Genomic DNA, 16,999 nt, shown 5'->3' on the forward strand with positions numbered 1-16,999 from the left:
ATAGGGGTGAGGGCGGGCAGGACGGGAGGGAGGGCGCCGTGTCCCCCCGGTGTTCCCAGGGGTTCTGAAGAGAACGGCGTAAGGCGGGGAGGGAGTGCAGGGAGGGAAGGGGCGGCTGAGCCGGTCTGAGCGGGCCAGGAGCGGCACCCCAGTGATCCCTCCTCAGGTGTGTGTGTGTGAGGGGGAGCAAGCTGGAAGGGAGGGCCCAGATGCAACTTTCAGAGTCGCTTTTAAAGTTACTGGTGAAAGAAATCATAGAATATTTAGGGTTGGAAGGGACCTCTGAAGATCATCCACTCCAACCCCCCTGCCATGTCAGGGTCACCCAGAGCGGGTGACACAGGAACGTGCCCAGGTGGATTTGGAATATCTTCAGGGGGAAGGACTCCTTGAGCTCCCTGGGCAGCTGTTCAGTGCTCTGCCACCGTCGATGGAAAGAGGTACTACCTCCTGTTAAGGCAAAACTTCCCGTGTTTTACTTTATGGCCATTGCTTCTCGTGTGTACCCGTGCCTCACTGCTCTGGATTCAAGGGCAAAGTGTCATTGCCTCCTAACAGCACAGAGGGATCAAGCCCTGTGTTGTATCTCTGTGTAGTAGTACTTTAATGGAAGCCAAGAGCTTCCAGTCAGTTCATGTAATGTGGCTGAAACAAGTAGAAAAAGAGGTATTTTTTACCTCTCTACTCTGTGATACTGCCCTTTTCTGCCTGGACCTTGCTAGAATTGATGCTGTGGGAGATTTCCTGCAGTAAGTGTCCTGCAATTAGTCCACATTTTGTATCAGATGAATAGGACAGATCCATCCTTGTTTATATAAATGTAATTAATTGTTGTGTCTGATTTTTCTTGGTGTGGATGTGTAAATGTGAATGCTTCAGGCTAGTGGATTTTCTCCAGAGTTTACCTCTGCAGTTTGCATCCCGAATGTCAGGAAATAATGTGCTCTATATCTATTTGACTTTGGATGCAATAGTATTTTAAATCTCCCTGTGATACGTCCAAAGGCCCACATTAAGATGTTGTGAGCATGCATGGAGGGAAGAGTGCTGTGAGGTGATTTCATTGAACTGGCAAAATTGCAACAGATGTCAGTTGGATCCTCTTCTTTTAGGTACAGAAACATGTCTCAAGTCAGTGGAAAAACATCTTCACCTTATCTCTGACCGGGCCTTGAATTTATTCTTTTCACTCTTATGCAAGAGTCATGGTATCTGCAGAGCAATTAGCAGTTCTCACTTACTGAACATCACAGGTGTGTCCACCTGGTACAGCATCCCCACACACACCAACAATATAATTAAGTACCCAACAATATGCTTCAGTGGAAGGAGCTAATAACATTTTTTAGCAGTTGTGATATGGGTTAAGATACTTGAAATTTCTTAATCAGAAACACATACTTTCTCTATAAAGTGGCTTTTCTAGAGCCTTAAGAATGAACAGCAAACCATAAATTCTCAGTTAATGAAATAGCAGACAACTTACATATCCTAGTGTGTTTTATTGAGCTGTACTGGAGTACACCATCCAAAGGTTTTACCCAAATACTTTTGTAGAATTGACTTGTTTTCTAGAACTGACTCAGACAGGTTTTGGTAGATCTGTTTACATTAGACAAACATCTAAAATAAAGGAGAGTTTGTCTGGAGAATTTTGATTAACAGCTTATTTTGATTTAACATCATTCAGTGTACCTGAACAGTGATGCTGACAGAATCTGGTTCTTACGGTTTGGAGTTAGGCCAGGTCTGAACCATAAAGAGCCAGGAAATCCATACAGAGCTATTCTATATCAGTATTTCTGTGTGGTTTTAAGATTCTTTGCTTCAGTTCTCTGACCAGTTTACCTGAGTGGCAGTCATTGAGAAAATTTAAAAATCAAGACAATATTTGACTTAGAAACCAGAAATCCTAAAGCAGGGTTTGCATATTTTAAAAACATGGAGGTAATATACTGGAAAGCAGAATGGGAACCTAGATTTTATATTTTTTCCTTGATTATTACTAGGTTTATTATTAATTTGACTTCTGTATCTGTTTTGTCATCTGAGTAATGTAAGCATAAGATAATGCCTTCTTCACTTACAGATTGAAGAATCTATCCTCAGTAGATCACTGATTTTTCTAAAGAGTTCAGATGAGTAATCCAAATGAAAAATTACTTTCAATTTACATGTAAACTTTACACCTAAATAGAACTAGTTTACAAATTAGCTGCCTCAAACTGTTCATAGATTTCTTATTTAAATGCTTAAAAGTGAAACCTGTAGTGTTATGTGACTGGGAATGTCAGTTTTAGGGATGTTTTTCTGTCGAGTGAAAGTGTTTGGAAGAGGTCAGAGCCAACAGTGTAACACAAGTCGATACACTGACCTACCTCTATTATTGCCATACTAAGAACTTGTATTGAATTTCTCTTAGCAGTATTTCCTGTAGTTATATTGTCAGCTTGGCTTTCCCAATGAGACCTCTGAAAGAGTTGGTATTTAGTGTCCACAACACCATTGTTTTTGGAGGATAGAATTCTTGATGGTTTCAGCCTTGCTTACAAACTTATCTCTTTGCTGATGGCTGTTGTCAGTTGTCCTTTACAGCAATAACCATGTGTATTTTCAGCCGTGATCCGTTTCTGTTTTCATCTGAATAGGTTTTAGACAAAGATTATTAAAATTGTTTACCAGATTCTTGAAGATTTGTCATTGAATTTTTGACAAAAGTTTAAGGACATTAAGTGACTTGTCAGTAAAAAAAAGAAAAGAAGTAAAATCCATGTTTCTGCCTATTAATTTGCCACAATCTGCTAACAAATGTGGGGCCACATTCTTTTACCCAAAATGGAGGTGTCTGCTCCCATTTGATGATATGGCCTATATTATCCTTTGCTCAGGTCCCACTTGCCATGGATGTGGATGGTCTGTTCCATATCTGGCAGCTCATCACAGATCCTGTATCCTTTAGTGCATTTTGGCAACCATGGGGATCTCTCTGATAAGACAGGAAACATCTCTATTCCTTTTTTTATAGTGAACCCTTTGTATTTTTTTCAAATATGAACTATTACAACTTCCTGTCATGTTTACTGTTAAAATACTTACCTGCTTCATAAATGAAAGCAGAACAATAAAATAAAATTGCCAGCTGTAATGGGGGAAACATATTCCATGTAATGCAGCTGAAAATATTTATAGCTCTATGTATCATGTAAATGTGGTGTTTTCATCTGATCAGGTGCAAGAACATATCTATCATTATTAAAACAATGCAAACAAACAAGAATATTTCTGTTTCTGGATTTTGTTTTACCTACATTAGAAATGTGTATAAATTCTGTTGCTAGTGGGGTTATATCTATCTTGTACAACTGTGAGTCAATGCAGCTTGACAATGTTTTAATTGTTCTCCTAATGAGCTGCTTTTTTTTTTTTATTCTAATAGATTGATAAAGATGCATTGGATGCACAGGTCAAGGAGAGGAAAATTCAAGAAGCAGCTGAAAAAGCAGAACATGAGAGATTCGGTATACTCCTAGATACTGTGATATTTCTGTGAATAGTTAAATGTTTTAACCAGTTTCTTGCTTTCTTTTATCTTGCTGTCTTTTATCTTTCTTTTATCATATATTCTCTAAATTCAGTCATCCAATTTATATCTATTTATGTTCATACATCTACATTGGCACAGTATGTGTTCTTCTTGTTATCTTAAGATTTCTATTGACATGATTAAACTGGGATACGTTGCCTGATAGGCCAGAATTTTCAGTGTTTTCTTTTAAAAGGTATTGAGGAATAGCATCATTTAAAAACCTGAATATGTAAAAGGATTAAAAAAGAATAAAATAATTACTTACCACTGTAAGTGGTAAGTATACCTTTTCAGTATAGTAGTGGCTAATCTGGTTTAGTTGCTTTTTGTAGGGTGAGCTCATCTTTTGTCTAGCCATTCTTCCATAGAATATATGGATTCTGTGGAATCTTCTCTAGGTTGTTATTGCTGGAAGCATGAGTCATGTGCAGTAAGGTGATAAGAGGAGCCATTGCTGAATCAGAACTTGCAGCCACACAAATATTTCGTGCTGTGCCCTGACCTCAAACTCTTTGTGGTCTTCCATGCCTGGGGTGCTTTCTGGGCTATCAGATGAAAGGGTCCCACAGCCTGAGCTCTCTTTGTGCCTCAAGAGGAGCTAAAATGGAGCTGCTACTTCTATGCTGTGCTTCTACTGCAGCTGCTTGTGATTTTCCTGGCTGGAAAATACACCTATCAGTGTCTGACTCCTGGGAAACTACCAGCAGCAATGTGGAGTCTGGCTAAAGAGTAAATTATCTTTTCTAGCAAATTATTTTAAATAATTAATACGGCTAGTTGGGTGGGAATTTTGTTGTATGTTTTTTCTTAAAAGTGCTGGAATTTATTTACTTCCAATTAAATGGGCAGGAACTCTTAAGCTGTTCAAAACTTAATGCCAGACAATGATTTTAGTGCTATGATTAGAAAAATAATTGGAACTATGGAAGAGCTACCTGTATTCCTTTCAGTTGCAGCCCAATTTTGGCTTGCTTCCTGGCAAGCAACAATGTATTTCAGCTGTAGCTGTAAACTAAGAGTAAATGGGAACAACTGGTTTACTGTACATTTCTTATGTAGCAAGTTTTTCACCAGATGAAACCTCATAGTTCTGGTACTTACTATTGTATTTGTTTCACATGCACATATTTCATTGTAACATTAATAAAATAATTTATACTTAAAAAGCTGAAAATATTTAATAAGTTAATATTACTAACATTAGAGTACTGGGCTGGTGCTTATGGATCAAATATTCTCCTAAGGCATAACAGTTTGAAAACTTATATTCTGTGTGTTCATCTTAAAAATTTTATTTTCACCTTATGTGTGCACTCCAATGACTCATGCACCTCTAAATGTTGTGGTTTCATTGTGTTCATTTTTGTCTAGCTCATCACATGAAGAAAAATGACAAGCTCATGTGTCTGCTAGAAGAACGCCAGAAAAATGAAATCAAAGACATCAATAAGGCTCTAACTGAATTTCATAAGAATTTTCAGAAGCCGGAAACAAGACGTGAATTTGACCTGAATGATCCACAAGCCCTAAAGAAAGACAGACCAGCTCGAGTTTCAGATGATGATCCTCGGTGTACTATCTCTGGCATGCAGAAGTTTATGGGTGAAGACTTAAACCATGATCAGAGGATGAGGTTTCAAAAGGAGCAAATAAGGGAGTGGTCTCTTCAGCAACAGAAGGATTTAAAAAATGCATTAGCTGACCAAAAATTGGCAGGTAACAAAAAAGATAATGTAGTTTTAATCTTCTTTTTCTGAAGCTGTGGTGTATCTGATGAAAATATGGTATTGCATATTTAACTTAGAAATACAGGACCAATTCTTACTTTATAAGCTTTAATGTATTCACTGTTTCTCTTAGGAAGTTTCTGTTTCATAACATGTGATTGTAATATCACCCAGGTTTCATTTCTGGTTTATGCCTCCAGTTGGTATGCTTACTTCATCAGGCCAAACTGTCCAATCCCTACTGTCCTAGAGCAGAAAAAATAATACTGATTTTTCTTTCCCAGCTTATCATGAAACATTATTTTCTGCAGTACTTAACATACTTCTTTCATTTTAACACTAAGTGTTTAGACAAGATAGGTTACATATTAAACTGATTCATTAATCACCTGAAATCCCAAGATGGACAGCTTTGATGGGAGGATTTGGAAATAGTTACCAAGCCTACTGTATCTATAGTTCCCCCCTGCCTCTTCCCCTGGTTAACTCATGTGGCACATCATGTCCATGAATATTGACTATGTTTTATTTGAATCTAATTTAGATGATCTTTATGACAAGTTTAGGATTGAACTTGACCGAAGGATTATGGAAGAACAAAGAAAGGAAGAGGAAAGCAGGCGCGCTGTTTGTACAGCTACTAAAAATTTCAATAAAATCCAGGTAAATTAATACTTAGTTGGTTTGTTATTTTTTAGAAAATGTGGAGACAGAGAAGGAAAGTAAGATGCACAAAATCTGAATGAGTAGTGATGTTTTCAATGGGAGTTCCTTATCACCTGACTTCCGAGGCTGTTTCAGCTTGGAACAAGATAAATTTTATGCACTTTGCAAAGTGAACAATCGATCCAAGGATTTAGATGTCTTCTGTCTAGTTATCCTCTGCCAAAATTGTCCCTCCTGGTTCTGAGCTTGCTGACTGGTGGGCAGAAACAGCTCCCCAGTCATTCAGAGGCTTTGAGCTGGTAAACTGAGGTATGGCAAAAGCCTCCCATGCTTCTTTCTGGGTTTATATCAGACCTCCCATACTCTTATTGTGTCTGTCTGCTTTCCTTTGCACTTGTGTGGAAACATTGCTAACAGTTGCTTTTTGTCCTTATTGTTTACATTAATTCCCCACAACCACTGGTTTTGGCTCTTCGGCTGCTTCGTGGGTATTTGTGTACAATGTCTCTTGGTTGTTTACTGACCTTCCTTTGGAACCTGTCTTAGTACCATTACTTGTCATGCTCTAGTTCTTCATCTTACTGCAAAGGGTTTTCTTCTTTTCAGCTTCTACACACAACTCAAAGGGCTACATGGATCCTGTTAGCTTGGTTAAACTGTGCTTGTTGTGACTTAGCTTTAAACGTATTTATCACATCAAAATAAACCAAATTAGAATTGCCTACATTAAGTATGGTATCTTTTGGTTTAGCTGTATAAGCATGCAAGTCTTTAATGTTGCTTGAGCCTTTTGGAGGCATTTGTGAAATTATTTTGTTTATAGACAGCCCAAGTTAATTGAAAATCAAAATGTGTTAACATTTTTTCATCCCTTAGTTCATATTTTTCTTGGAAAAAAAATCACTTCTCTCTTTCCATTGAATTTAGGTTGCTGAACTAGATCACAAAAATGAATTGGAAAAGGCTCAAAAAATAAAAGATGACATGTATGAAATAACCTGCCTCCTTCGAGGAGATTTCCTTTCTGAAAACCCAGACCAAGCAATCGGTCCTGGGGGTAAACGTAATGTGCTGGTGGATCGATGGAAGGGAATGAACCAGGAGCAGCTGATGGCAATTCGTGAATTCCAAAAGGAGCAAGTTCTGGAGAAACAGGTATTTAATCTCACATACATTTTCATGCATTCTTTGTTTTCTTGGTTCTAATAATAGTTTAGACAGTGTTTGTAGACTAAAAATACCATAGTTTGCCCTGGACATGCCAATATGAGACTGTGTTTTCCATTGATCTGCATTTTACCCAAACTTTAATCAGTCTAACTGAACATGTACCTCTGGAGCACCTGGGAGATGTCATGGGGTAGGCTGGAGCCCTGGAGTTGGACTGGGGGAGTCCAGAGCCAAAGGGATCTTAGGGCATGATCCATGATGGTCCAGCTGAGCCGCAAAGTCCTGCCCAGCCTGAGACCCAGACTTCATGGTGACCTGGGAGTGCCCAAGCTGCCTGCAAGGAGTGGGCTGCTCCATAGGGGAAGAAAATCCAGGAGCTGAAGGTGAAAGCAGGGCACGCCAAAGCAGTATTCTCATGCTCAAGGGTACCCAAGAAAGACAAATAGAGCAGGTCCAGTGACCTTGCTCATGCGTATTTCAGAGGCCTAAAAGTTCATGAATGTAAGAATGTGATGGAGTTTCATTTCTACCATTCCACACAACTGTGAGCCATGCTGTAAAATAGAATTTCAATGGTAATAGTTGCTGCTCTAGAGGTGTACAGAAGCAGGCAGTCAAAATGAAGACGTGTAGGCTCCTATAAAGTCAAGAGTGTCCAGGCCTAGATGTTGTGGAGTAGGAAGTGACTTGTCTCCCTTGTGCAGAGGCTGCATTTATGGTAGCTAAGGAATAGTGTTTGATTTTATCTTTTAGTCCTTACAATACTGTAGGCTTTACTATATCTTACCTTGTACTGTTATTAAAGCTGAAGGTAGAATTGTTATTTTCCTGCCTCTCCTATTACTCTGAAATGAACCCATTCAAGTCATTGGGCTGGCTGAAAATGAGTACAACCAAGAAAAGTAAGTTTTTTGCAGGCCTGATTTTTGATTCTGTTCAGTGGAATGTCAGAGAAGAAGTGAAGCAGAGGAAAAAAGTTTCTGCTCATGTGGTGTTCATGGCTCCCCTATTTTACTGGGTTAGCCATATTATAAGCTGTACTGATGTCTGTGTGCCTCTTGCTTCAAGAAGTTTCAACTCTTGCTAACAATAATTTAAAAAAAAATGTGTTGCTGCTCTGGTTTTTTACAGAGAGAAAAGAATAGCTGTTTCATTGGCTGTATCTTGCTTCTGCCTGGTTTAGAAATCCTTGCTCCCTTCTCCCCATTCAAATGCTACCCCTAGTGTTCAATAAAGGCAAGCAAGTTAGTTTGGATGAACTTACCCATGACACTTTATATACACAGTTCCATCTTGGAAAGAGAAAATGAAGCCTTTTTCTCACTGCTGTAGAGAGCAAGAGAGCAGGAACGCCGAAGAGATGCAGAATGGGACAGGCAGCGTCTGCAGGCTGCAAGGAGCCAGCTGCTTTGGGAGCGGCACCAGCAGCGGCAGGATCAGGTGCAGCGCCGAGATTTGGATGCTGTGAATGCAGGGCTCTCTCAGGAGCAAAAAGCAAAGTAAGTACCAAACCAGCATTGTTCAAATAAAAAAAAGCTCTTCATCATTATTCACCAAATGGCTTGGCTTTCAAAGAGCTCTTTTGATTTGTTCCGTTTGTAACTTTTTTGATACAGTTGTTACAGGTTCATGCTTTTTAAAAAATCAATGATTCACCTGAAGTGTGTTTTCCAGTATTGTTTAACCAGTCTTCAGAGAGTAGGTTTTGAGTGTTAGTGATTGACACGAATGAATTAGGATCTGGAATTCTTAAAAGCATTCCTCTGACAACAGACTGTTTATATAGATGGCAAAATAGTGAATAAATATAATTAGCTATGCAGGAAATTATATTATGAGGTGAAAAACTATTACACGTTTCTTTAATTTATCTTAGTTTTCTGAAACAAAAAACGATGGACTGCTGGTAGAGCTGCCAGTTTCTGATAGCTCAGGGTTAAGCTAGCAACATAAACAGCATTTCAAATATGTATGACAGAACGGAACGATTCTTTAACTAACCCACTGGATGTGTCTTGAAGGGCAGTTCTTATGTCTGCTCTTATGGGAAAGGAGAAAGATAATACATGCAGAAAAAGAAAAACAAACATAATGATTTGGTGTTCTATTTTTTCAGGTGTTTTTGTTTTGGTTTTTGGTGGGGTTTTTTTGTTTGTTTTTTGGTGTGGTTTTTTTTTTTTTTTTTGTTTTTTGTTTTTTTTTTTTTTTTTTTTTTTTTTTTTTTTTTTTTTTTTTTTTTTTTTTTTGTTGTTGTTGTTTTTTTTGTTTTTTCGGGCATGAATACAAAAGCACAGAATAGTCAGAGTTGGAAGGGACCTAGAATGATCATCAAGTCCAGCTCTTAAATGAATGGCCCATATGGGGAATGAACCCTTGACCTTTGCATTATTAGCACCATGCTCTGACCAACTGAGCCAGTCTCAGGTTCATATATACCTTTTGCGAATCAATTTCCAATACGTGATGCTTTCTTATTATGAAAACAAAAGTTTGGAATTGTGTTAATTCAGGCTTTTTTACTCTTGAGATTTCTGGAGGGGTATTTCAGGAAGAAAAAACCCAAGTTTGCTATATTGAGATGTGGTATATATTTTGCAGAACAAGTTCTAGTTACATTAAATTCCATTTCTAATAATTTATGAACATTTATGTGTGTTAATGCATTATATCTTCTTTAGATTTCTCAGGCTACTTCTGAATAATAGCAAAAAAAATTACTAATGGCTTTTAAAAATTTTATTTATTTCTAGGAACATTTATCTTAAAGAGGAAGAGTATTCAAATATTCCAACAGAGGAGTTTTATGCACAGTTTAACACAACCACCCGGTGATGATCTGGATAAATCAACCAGAATTATACAGAAGTATGTAGACACATTAAAATTTTCAGTTGAGCAATCCCATGTTTTATTGTTTTTATCTGTTCCCTGCCCTGTTGAAACACTGCATTCAAACTAAAAGATAGATCTGTTCTAAGAAAAGGAAAACATTGTAATAATTTTTAAACATTATTGTTGTTCTGATAGGACTAGTAGATTCAGTAGTAGGCTGTTTTATTCTTGTGTCTCAGGCTTAGCTGTAATATTTGCATTATTCATGCCTATAGGAATCAATTCCTGGAAAGAAATCTGAATTTTAACTACAGTGCTGCTTTATGCAACTTGGCCAGAGGGGAATGCTGCCCCATAGACTACAAGAGATGCACTTCTCTGGGAGGGAAGGAAGATGACCTAGGCAGAAAAGTTTGTGTTTGTTTGTGGTTTGATTTTGGGTTTTTTGTTTAGGATTTTCTTAAAGTAAAAAAAAACAGCCAGACAGAAAGGCAAGAAAAAAGGAAGAAGTGGTCAAGTTGGTCAGAAATGTTGTGAACAGTGGGAATAAGGAGAAAAGAGTCCAATAGTCATGGAGGTGATTAGTGCACTGAGGCATGGCACTGAAACAGAATGTGTGTTAGAGTTAGTGTGGAAAAGCAGGGGGGAAAGTATTCCTACATACACCCTGATGCTTTGGAAATAGTGGAGGAGGTTTCAGGTAATGTGTTGCTGAAGGAGGGTGGGGACAACTCACAGGTGTGACAGAAGAGGGGTGAAAAAGCAGGTGTGCACCAAACAAAGTCAAGGAGAAAAATCTCAGCTTGTGCAGGGCAGTTCATGGAACCTGTGCACTTCCTGTCTTTATGGTGACAGTATTGACTTAGCAATTAAAGAGCCAGTCATTGGCATCTGAAAATGGGTGAGCACAACACAGGGGAGGAAAATATGGAGAAGCATTGTTGGAAACTAACTGCATAAGGGAAATGGATGGTGGAGCTAACAAGGAAATTAAATCCAGAAGAGAAAGAGCTGAAATGGAAAGGACTGCAAAAAGGGTTGGAAGACTAACCCTAGGAGTCAGAAAAGCTGAAAGATAGGAGGAGAAAAAATGAGTCAGATAAGAGATTCAGCTAAAAATCCAATACCTCTAATATTGCGAACCTTAAATAAAGATAGAGCCCATTTATGAGGATAGATCTCAAACTGTAATTTGCCAGCATATGGGACATAAATCTGAGGTAAAAACATCCTGGTGATGCTGGCTTGGAGTCCCCTGATTGTTTTTTGTCTCGGCAATAATGGTAGTGTTTGGTAATGAACTTTGTGGTGAAACGAGTTGAAGATGCCTCCACCAAGCAAAGGAGGAAAGATGCTTAAGAAAAACTGGGGGCTGAGGTAAACTCAAATGAGTTATTCTTATCTGTGTGAAGATAATGAAGAATGCATGGTTCTTGAGATATTAGTAGGAGGATTTTAAAGGTGCTTGAAGGCAGCATTTCTTGAAAGGGGACTGTTCAAAGAGGTCTGTTTGCTCAGCTGAAATTGTGCCCTGTGGGATCACACTGATAAAATCTTGCTGGCTGATTCAAAACACTGATTAAAGAGGAGTAGCATTTTTTGATATGATTGTAGAAATTGGATTGGGATCTTTTTTTTGTTCATTGACACATGAACTAGCTAATTATATATGTAAATGAGTTGTAATTTTTTTCTGTCTCTCATTGATAGTGATTTAATGCAAAATGCATAGTTAAGTCTTGGAAATTATTGTAATTGGTGTGAGCAAATGAGTTTGAAATTCTGGGTATGGTTCCCCTTCTTCCATTCCTTTCTCTAAAGAGGGACTAAGAAATTTGTCAGACTAAATATCCAGCTAAGCCATCATCTTCTCCAGGATGGAGGAATACTCCTTTCTGGCAAATTGTCTCAAGGACTTCCAGAGCTATAATAGGTGCTTGTTATTGCAATCATTAGCTGTGATAAAAACCCCTTGCTTTTTGAACCCGGGTAAATAAATGTACCAGCCAAAATGTATTTCTGCAGACTCACCTTCTGTCTGTTTTTTGAACCTAACATCTTTGAGCATCACTTGCTTCTTGTTAATCTTTTTATGAAAATGTTTTTAAAAGGTAAATAGCTGTTCCTCATATTTTTAAAGTTGTTTTAGACTGCTGTGACATCACCATTTAATTTTCCCTTTGTGTAGGTTGAAGAATCCTAAGTTTTTCCAGTTTTTCCTCAGTAGAAGTTATCACACAGGTTTCTCAGTCCTTTTTAAAATGGCTTATGTACTTTAAAAAAATTGACCATAGAACCTTTTTGAGATGAGGGGGTCAGAAGATTGTGTAATAATGATATTTTCTGGTTAATTCTTATTTTCCATAATGCAAATACATGTGTATTTCTATAGAATTCTAACACTGGGGGTTTTGGCCATTGTTTACCACTGAGAGGCATTTTCATAGAACTCTGTAGTATCTCAAAATATCTCAAGTATATTTTTTTGTTTAGTTGTATCAACTAGTTCAGATCCCCCAAAATATATACTTAAAATTGGGGGGAAGGGGAGGGTGGTTCTTGGTATGTGTCACTTTTGAGTTTTCCTTTATCAAGCTTCACCTAACATCATTTTATCTCCCCATCATCCTTTTGCTGCACAGGTAGGTTAAAAGGATCAGGAAAATATATGATCACAACATTAACTTCCTTCTTTAGGATGTTGAATAGCATTTTACCCAGGGCTCCTGGGACTTGGCAATTTCCTTCCAAGGGGAAGTTTCAAAGGGAATTTTCATTCTGTGCAGCCTGTTACTGTCTATTGTGTTATGCTGTCCTGGACTGTCTGTAATCAACACAACAGCTTGAAACTCAACCAGTAAGTTCCACACAATACATTGTTCTGGTTTGGAATCATTCCTACTCTCCACCACTGTATTTTTGTGTATTTTTTGTGAATACACAAAAAAATCTCTTCAACTGTTTGTAATGACCTTATTTTTTTCTGCTGCTTTAAGAAATTTTGTCTCCTACAGGATTCTTCTTAAGATCACCTGCTTATGAGGTATTCAGAAAGGAATATAAATTTTATTCCTTTACTTTAGAGATCCTTACACTTTATTTTTGGTCTATGTTGTTAAGTTTTACATCCAACTTTGCCACAGTTTGATTTCCCCTTTGGAATGTTTCTTGCTATTGATGCTCTAAATGTAGTGCTGCTTAGCAGAATTGTACTGAACTCTCACCCTGAGAAATCTAATTCCTGTGGCTTCTCATTAGCAATCCTGATTCTTCACAGAAGAAACCACAAAAATCTTGCCCATACAAGAAACCACAGAAAATAAGCAGCAGCCTCTAGATGTCATAGTAGAAATTGCACAATTGCTGTTCACACAGCAAAAAATATTCACACTGAGCTCCTTAGAAAATGGGGATAAGTTTAATAAAACAAAGTCTAATCTAACTATGACATTTTGTAATAATACAAGAGAGTGGAAATATTGAGGATCCAGATGCATCACTGTCATACCAACTTGAACAAAACAGTGCTCCAGTGTGTACTATGGCCTTTCTAATAAGAATATTTGCTATTGCAGTGGCGGTTGAAATACACTAAAAAACAGAATACTGTAAATATTGTGAGTGTTTGATACAGCATATAAAAATGAAAATTATTTACCTTTGAGCTTTATTAGATTTTCAGTGAGCTTTATCCATCAATAAAATTTAAGAGTTTATTTAGGTTTCTTATTTGAAAGTGCTAGGAAGGAAGGGAGGATTGAAAAATAGAAGATATTCAGGAAAAATTGACAAAAAGAAACAGCCAGCTACATAAAGATGTTAGTATTTTAAAAAACAAAATATTTAATTGGTAATATTAAGATATTAGTTGCTAGTTTAATGCTGTCACTGGCAATTAAGTGATGAGATGTTTAAACACAATGTCTTGAAAATTGGTTAAAATGCCAAATCAGGATAACTGGGGAAATTAGTGAAAAGGTAGAGGAAAAAATGGTACAACTGCTCAACAGTTTCATAGTATGGGATATGCGACAACTCAGTTAAAAGGACATATAATAATTGGGGTTTGCTGATTAGCAAAATGGGTAAAATAGTCCATTTCAAGCAAACCTTCTAACTGTAAAATCCTGTTTGTCTTTTCACATGCAGAAGGATCAATGGTCATTCCCTGGGTTCATGCTTCTGCTGGAATAACAACCAGTGTGAAACAATGATGATTTTGAGTTGTGAATTCTTGAGAGATGCAGGTCTGCTTTTATCTGTAGTTATCTAAGTCCAGCTCAGAGATCCAAGTACCAAGCCTAGACTCAGGATAACTGAAATTGCAGTGGATCAATGTTTTTAGCCTCCCACAATATATGTGAGCATGTAATGTGTAAGTATAGATGTGTGCACATAGACAGAAATTAAAATGCAGTTTTTAAAACCATCTGCTCAGCTCCTGCTGGCTTAAAAAAAAAAAAAAAAAGATAAAATAGTAGTTTTTTGGAAGGATGGCCAGGGCCAGAGTTCATTCCAACAGAGATCATAAGCTTATTTCTACAAAGAAAATGTTTTTCCCTGTAAGCTTAAAGGACTGAAGAATGAGATGTTCTGCTGAGGCTAGCCAAGTGTTATCCAGCTGGTGTTCTCCAGCTGGGAAATAGCTTATTGCTTTGATGAACTGCATTAAAGAATGGTCTACAGGCTCTTTGCTTTTCTATTTTTGAGACCTTAGTAGGATGTGTAACAGTTCTTCCAGAAGTGAGAGCATGAGTCATGTATGGCATAAAGAAGTGAGCTCTGGTGGGATGTGTACCTTTGTATGATAAAAAGGTACACAACCTGTATAAACACAACCCCTGAGTGCAACCAAAATTTCATCCCTTATCTCTCCCTGTTGATTTTTAGTTTGGTAAGCTATTATTAGCATCTCATAGGAAATAGAGCTATAGTTTTTCTTTAAGGTGATGGGATAGAATTTCACTGATACAAAGGTTACTGGCAAGTTTTGTCTTAGCCAAGGGAAAATAGATTTCATGCTGGTTAATTGAATCATCTGTGTTTTGAGATATCTAATCAAGAAACAGAATGGAAAAGCAAAAAAAGTAGAAAAATAATTAGGTAAAATGTGAATGAAAAGTCAGAAACACCAAACCATGGCTGTATAAAAATCTTGAGTAAATTATGCAAGTAATTTTTCATGCTTCCAATTTTTGCACTTTTGAGCCTCTTTACAGGTAATTTATGAACAAAATAAAGCAGAGGTCACTGAGGTTCTGGTCAGGACTATGGACACTTTTAGCTGCAGCCATGATTTGAAAGTTCAGGTGTGTACAGCTATGAGACCACTCTGCCAGAACATGGGAAGCAGCATGTACTGAGCTCAGGAAAACGGAAGATGACAATTTCAATAAAGCCTCTTCCACTCTGAAGTAAGTCTGCCCTTCTTATCCTGTATTTTACAATGTGTGTTGATGCATTAGTATTCTGCAAGGAGGTCATGATTTGCCACATACCTGTTAGAATCTTTTCCTTGCACATTTCTGTTTAGTTATTTATCTAGTTGTTTGACAAGAAATTGCACATTCTGCACAGGCTTCCTTAATGCAGAAGGACACTTGGGAGACTTAATCCTCTTAGTCTGGATACCTTTTTTGAAACATGGAACATAAAAGTTTGAGTTTCTTCCTACATGATTATAATCAAGATATAGGTTGCATAGAGATGGAAGAATCTCAGGCCACCAGATGGGTATGTATTTCCAGTTACATTCCATGTTCAAAAAAGTGAAGCACAAAAAGGGAATATTACAGAAAAAGGGAGGCTCCCACTGTGATGTTCTCCTGGCTTGGGATTTTCTTTCCTCCCTTCCTTGTAAAATTCAAATTGTTAATTGCATGCATTGAAGAAGAAAATGATTTTGCATCCTCACTGAAGATGAAAGCCCTTGCTGTATTAAATCTGGAATACAGCATCAGTTTTCAATTTGACCTGTATATAAATAAGCCATAGAACTGTGACATAATTCAGTTTATGAGGAAATGCATCAGCATGGAACAGAAAAAAGCCTTCTGTTAGACATAAGTAAGGCTGAAAAGATTTTAAGGAAACAGTACATATTTTTCTCTTCTGGAAATGTGACTTGTGCTAAAGAGAGTACATTTTTCTTTTCTGTCAGATAAAACCCACGTGCCCTGAAGTTACCAATTATAGCTCAACATACCAAAGGCTTGGGGAAAAAGAAAGGCCTCAGCCTCCTCATTCAGGGCTTTCCTAAGTGCTAGAAAACTGTTTTATTATCATATTGCAGTACAAAAGAGCAACTTACTAGAAAAAGTTAATGAACAAAAAATTAGTATAAGTTTGACCAGCGCAGCAAATTACTTCTCTTTATTTTAATATTATTTGTTAATAAGATGAACTCTTAAAAATACCTGTATAACAATCATTGTCCCAGGGCCTACAGACCTGACTTACTATGAATTTAAATGTTTATTCAGTTCTGCTGTATGTATTAATTCATACAGTTTACTGGAAAATTTTGTAGTTTTTAACTAGCTGATGTAGGATTGGATTGTTGATGTTCTCATGAAGGTAAATGTCAAGAGAAAGTACCTGAGTAGTAGCAGCATCTCTACTAAAGAAAATCACTTTGTACAGTAGATCTCTAGTACATGAGACTTACTGTATTCTGATGTTATGATGCATTTATAGAAATTAATTAATAAATGATGTCATGGTATTTAACTTCTTCTTGATGATGCCATTTTGCAGTAAAATTCTCAGTCTCCCTTCTGTGTCACCTGTCCACAAGCTGTGCTTTGTTCAGACCTGCAGCTGTGCTGCCTGACAAGGCACATGAACAGAAGCCACATGGAACAGAAGTATCAAACTGCTGCATCCCTTTCCCTGAACAGGTCCATCACCTTTGTTCTTTCTACCTTCTCCAAGCTCAGCCTGTGAAAATAGAAATTTCTATTTGAAAACTTTCCCTTCTTTTGTTTGGGTTGAAATTGGTAAGGGATTCAATGTGTGA

General features: G+C 37.4%; 1 protein-coding gene across 1 annotated transcript; it reads left to right on the plus strand.

Annotated features, from left to right (window-relative positions):
• Window positions 1–1,941: 1,941 nt before the first annotated feature.
• RIBC2 (RIB43A domain with coiled-coils 2) lies at window positions 1,942–12,143 on the plus strand. The gene is made up of 7 exons (XM_005421073.2): window positions 1,942–1,947; window positions 3,437–3,518; window positions 4,958–5,302; window positions 5,858–5,976; window positions 6,907–7,134; window positions 8,482–8,648; window positions 9,900–12,143. The coding sequence occupies exons 1-7, from the start codon at window positions 1,942–1,944 to the stop codon at window positions 9,979–9,981; spliced, it is 1,029 nt and encodes a 342-aa protein (XP_005421130.1). The 3' UTR covers window positions 9,982–12,143.
• The last annotated feature ends 4,856 nt before the right edge of the window (window positions 12,144–16,999 follow it).

This window comes from Geospiza fortis, unplaced genomic scaffold (assembly GCF_000277835.1).
Source record: "Geospiza fortis unplaced genomic scaffold, GeoFor_1.0 scaffold10, whole genome shotgun sequence".
In the NCBI taxonomy this organism is placed as follows: domain Eukaryota; kingdom Metazoa; phylum Chordata; class Aves; order Passeriformes; family Thraupidae; genus Geospiza; species Geospiza fortis.

Excerpts from the sequence above, each read along its gene's own strand:
- RIBC2 (XM_005421073.2), top strand. Across the intron at positions 3,519-4,957 it reads AGCAGAACATGAGAGATTCG|CTCATCACATGAAGAAAAAT; the intron begins GTATACTCCTAG and ends ATTTTTGTCTAG. Across the intron at positions 8,649-9,899 it reads TCTCAGGAGCAAAAAGCAAA|GAACATTTATCTTAAAGAGG; the intron begins GTAAGTACCAAA and ends ATTTATTTCTAG.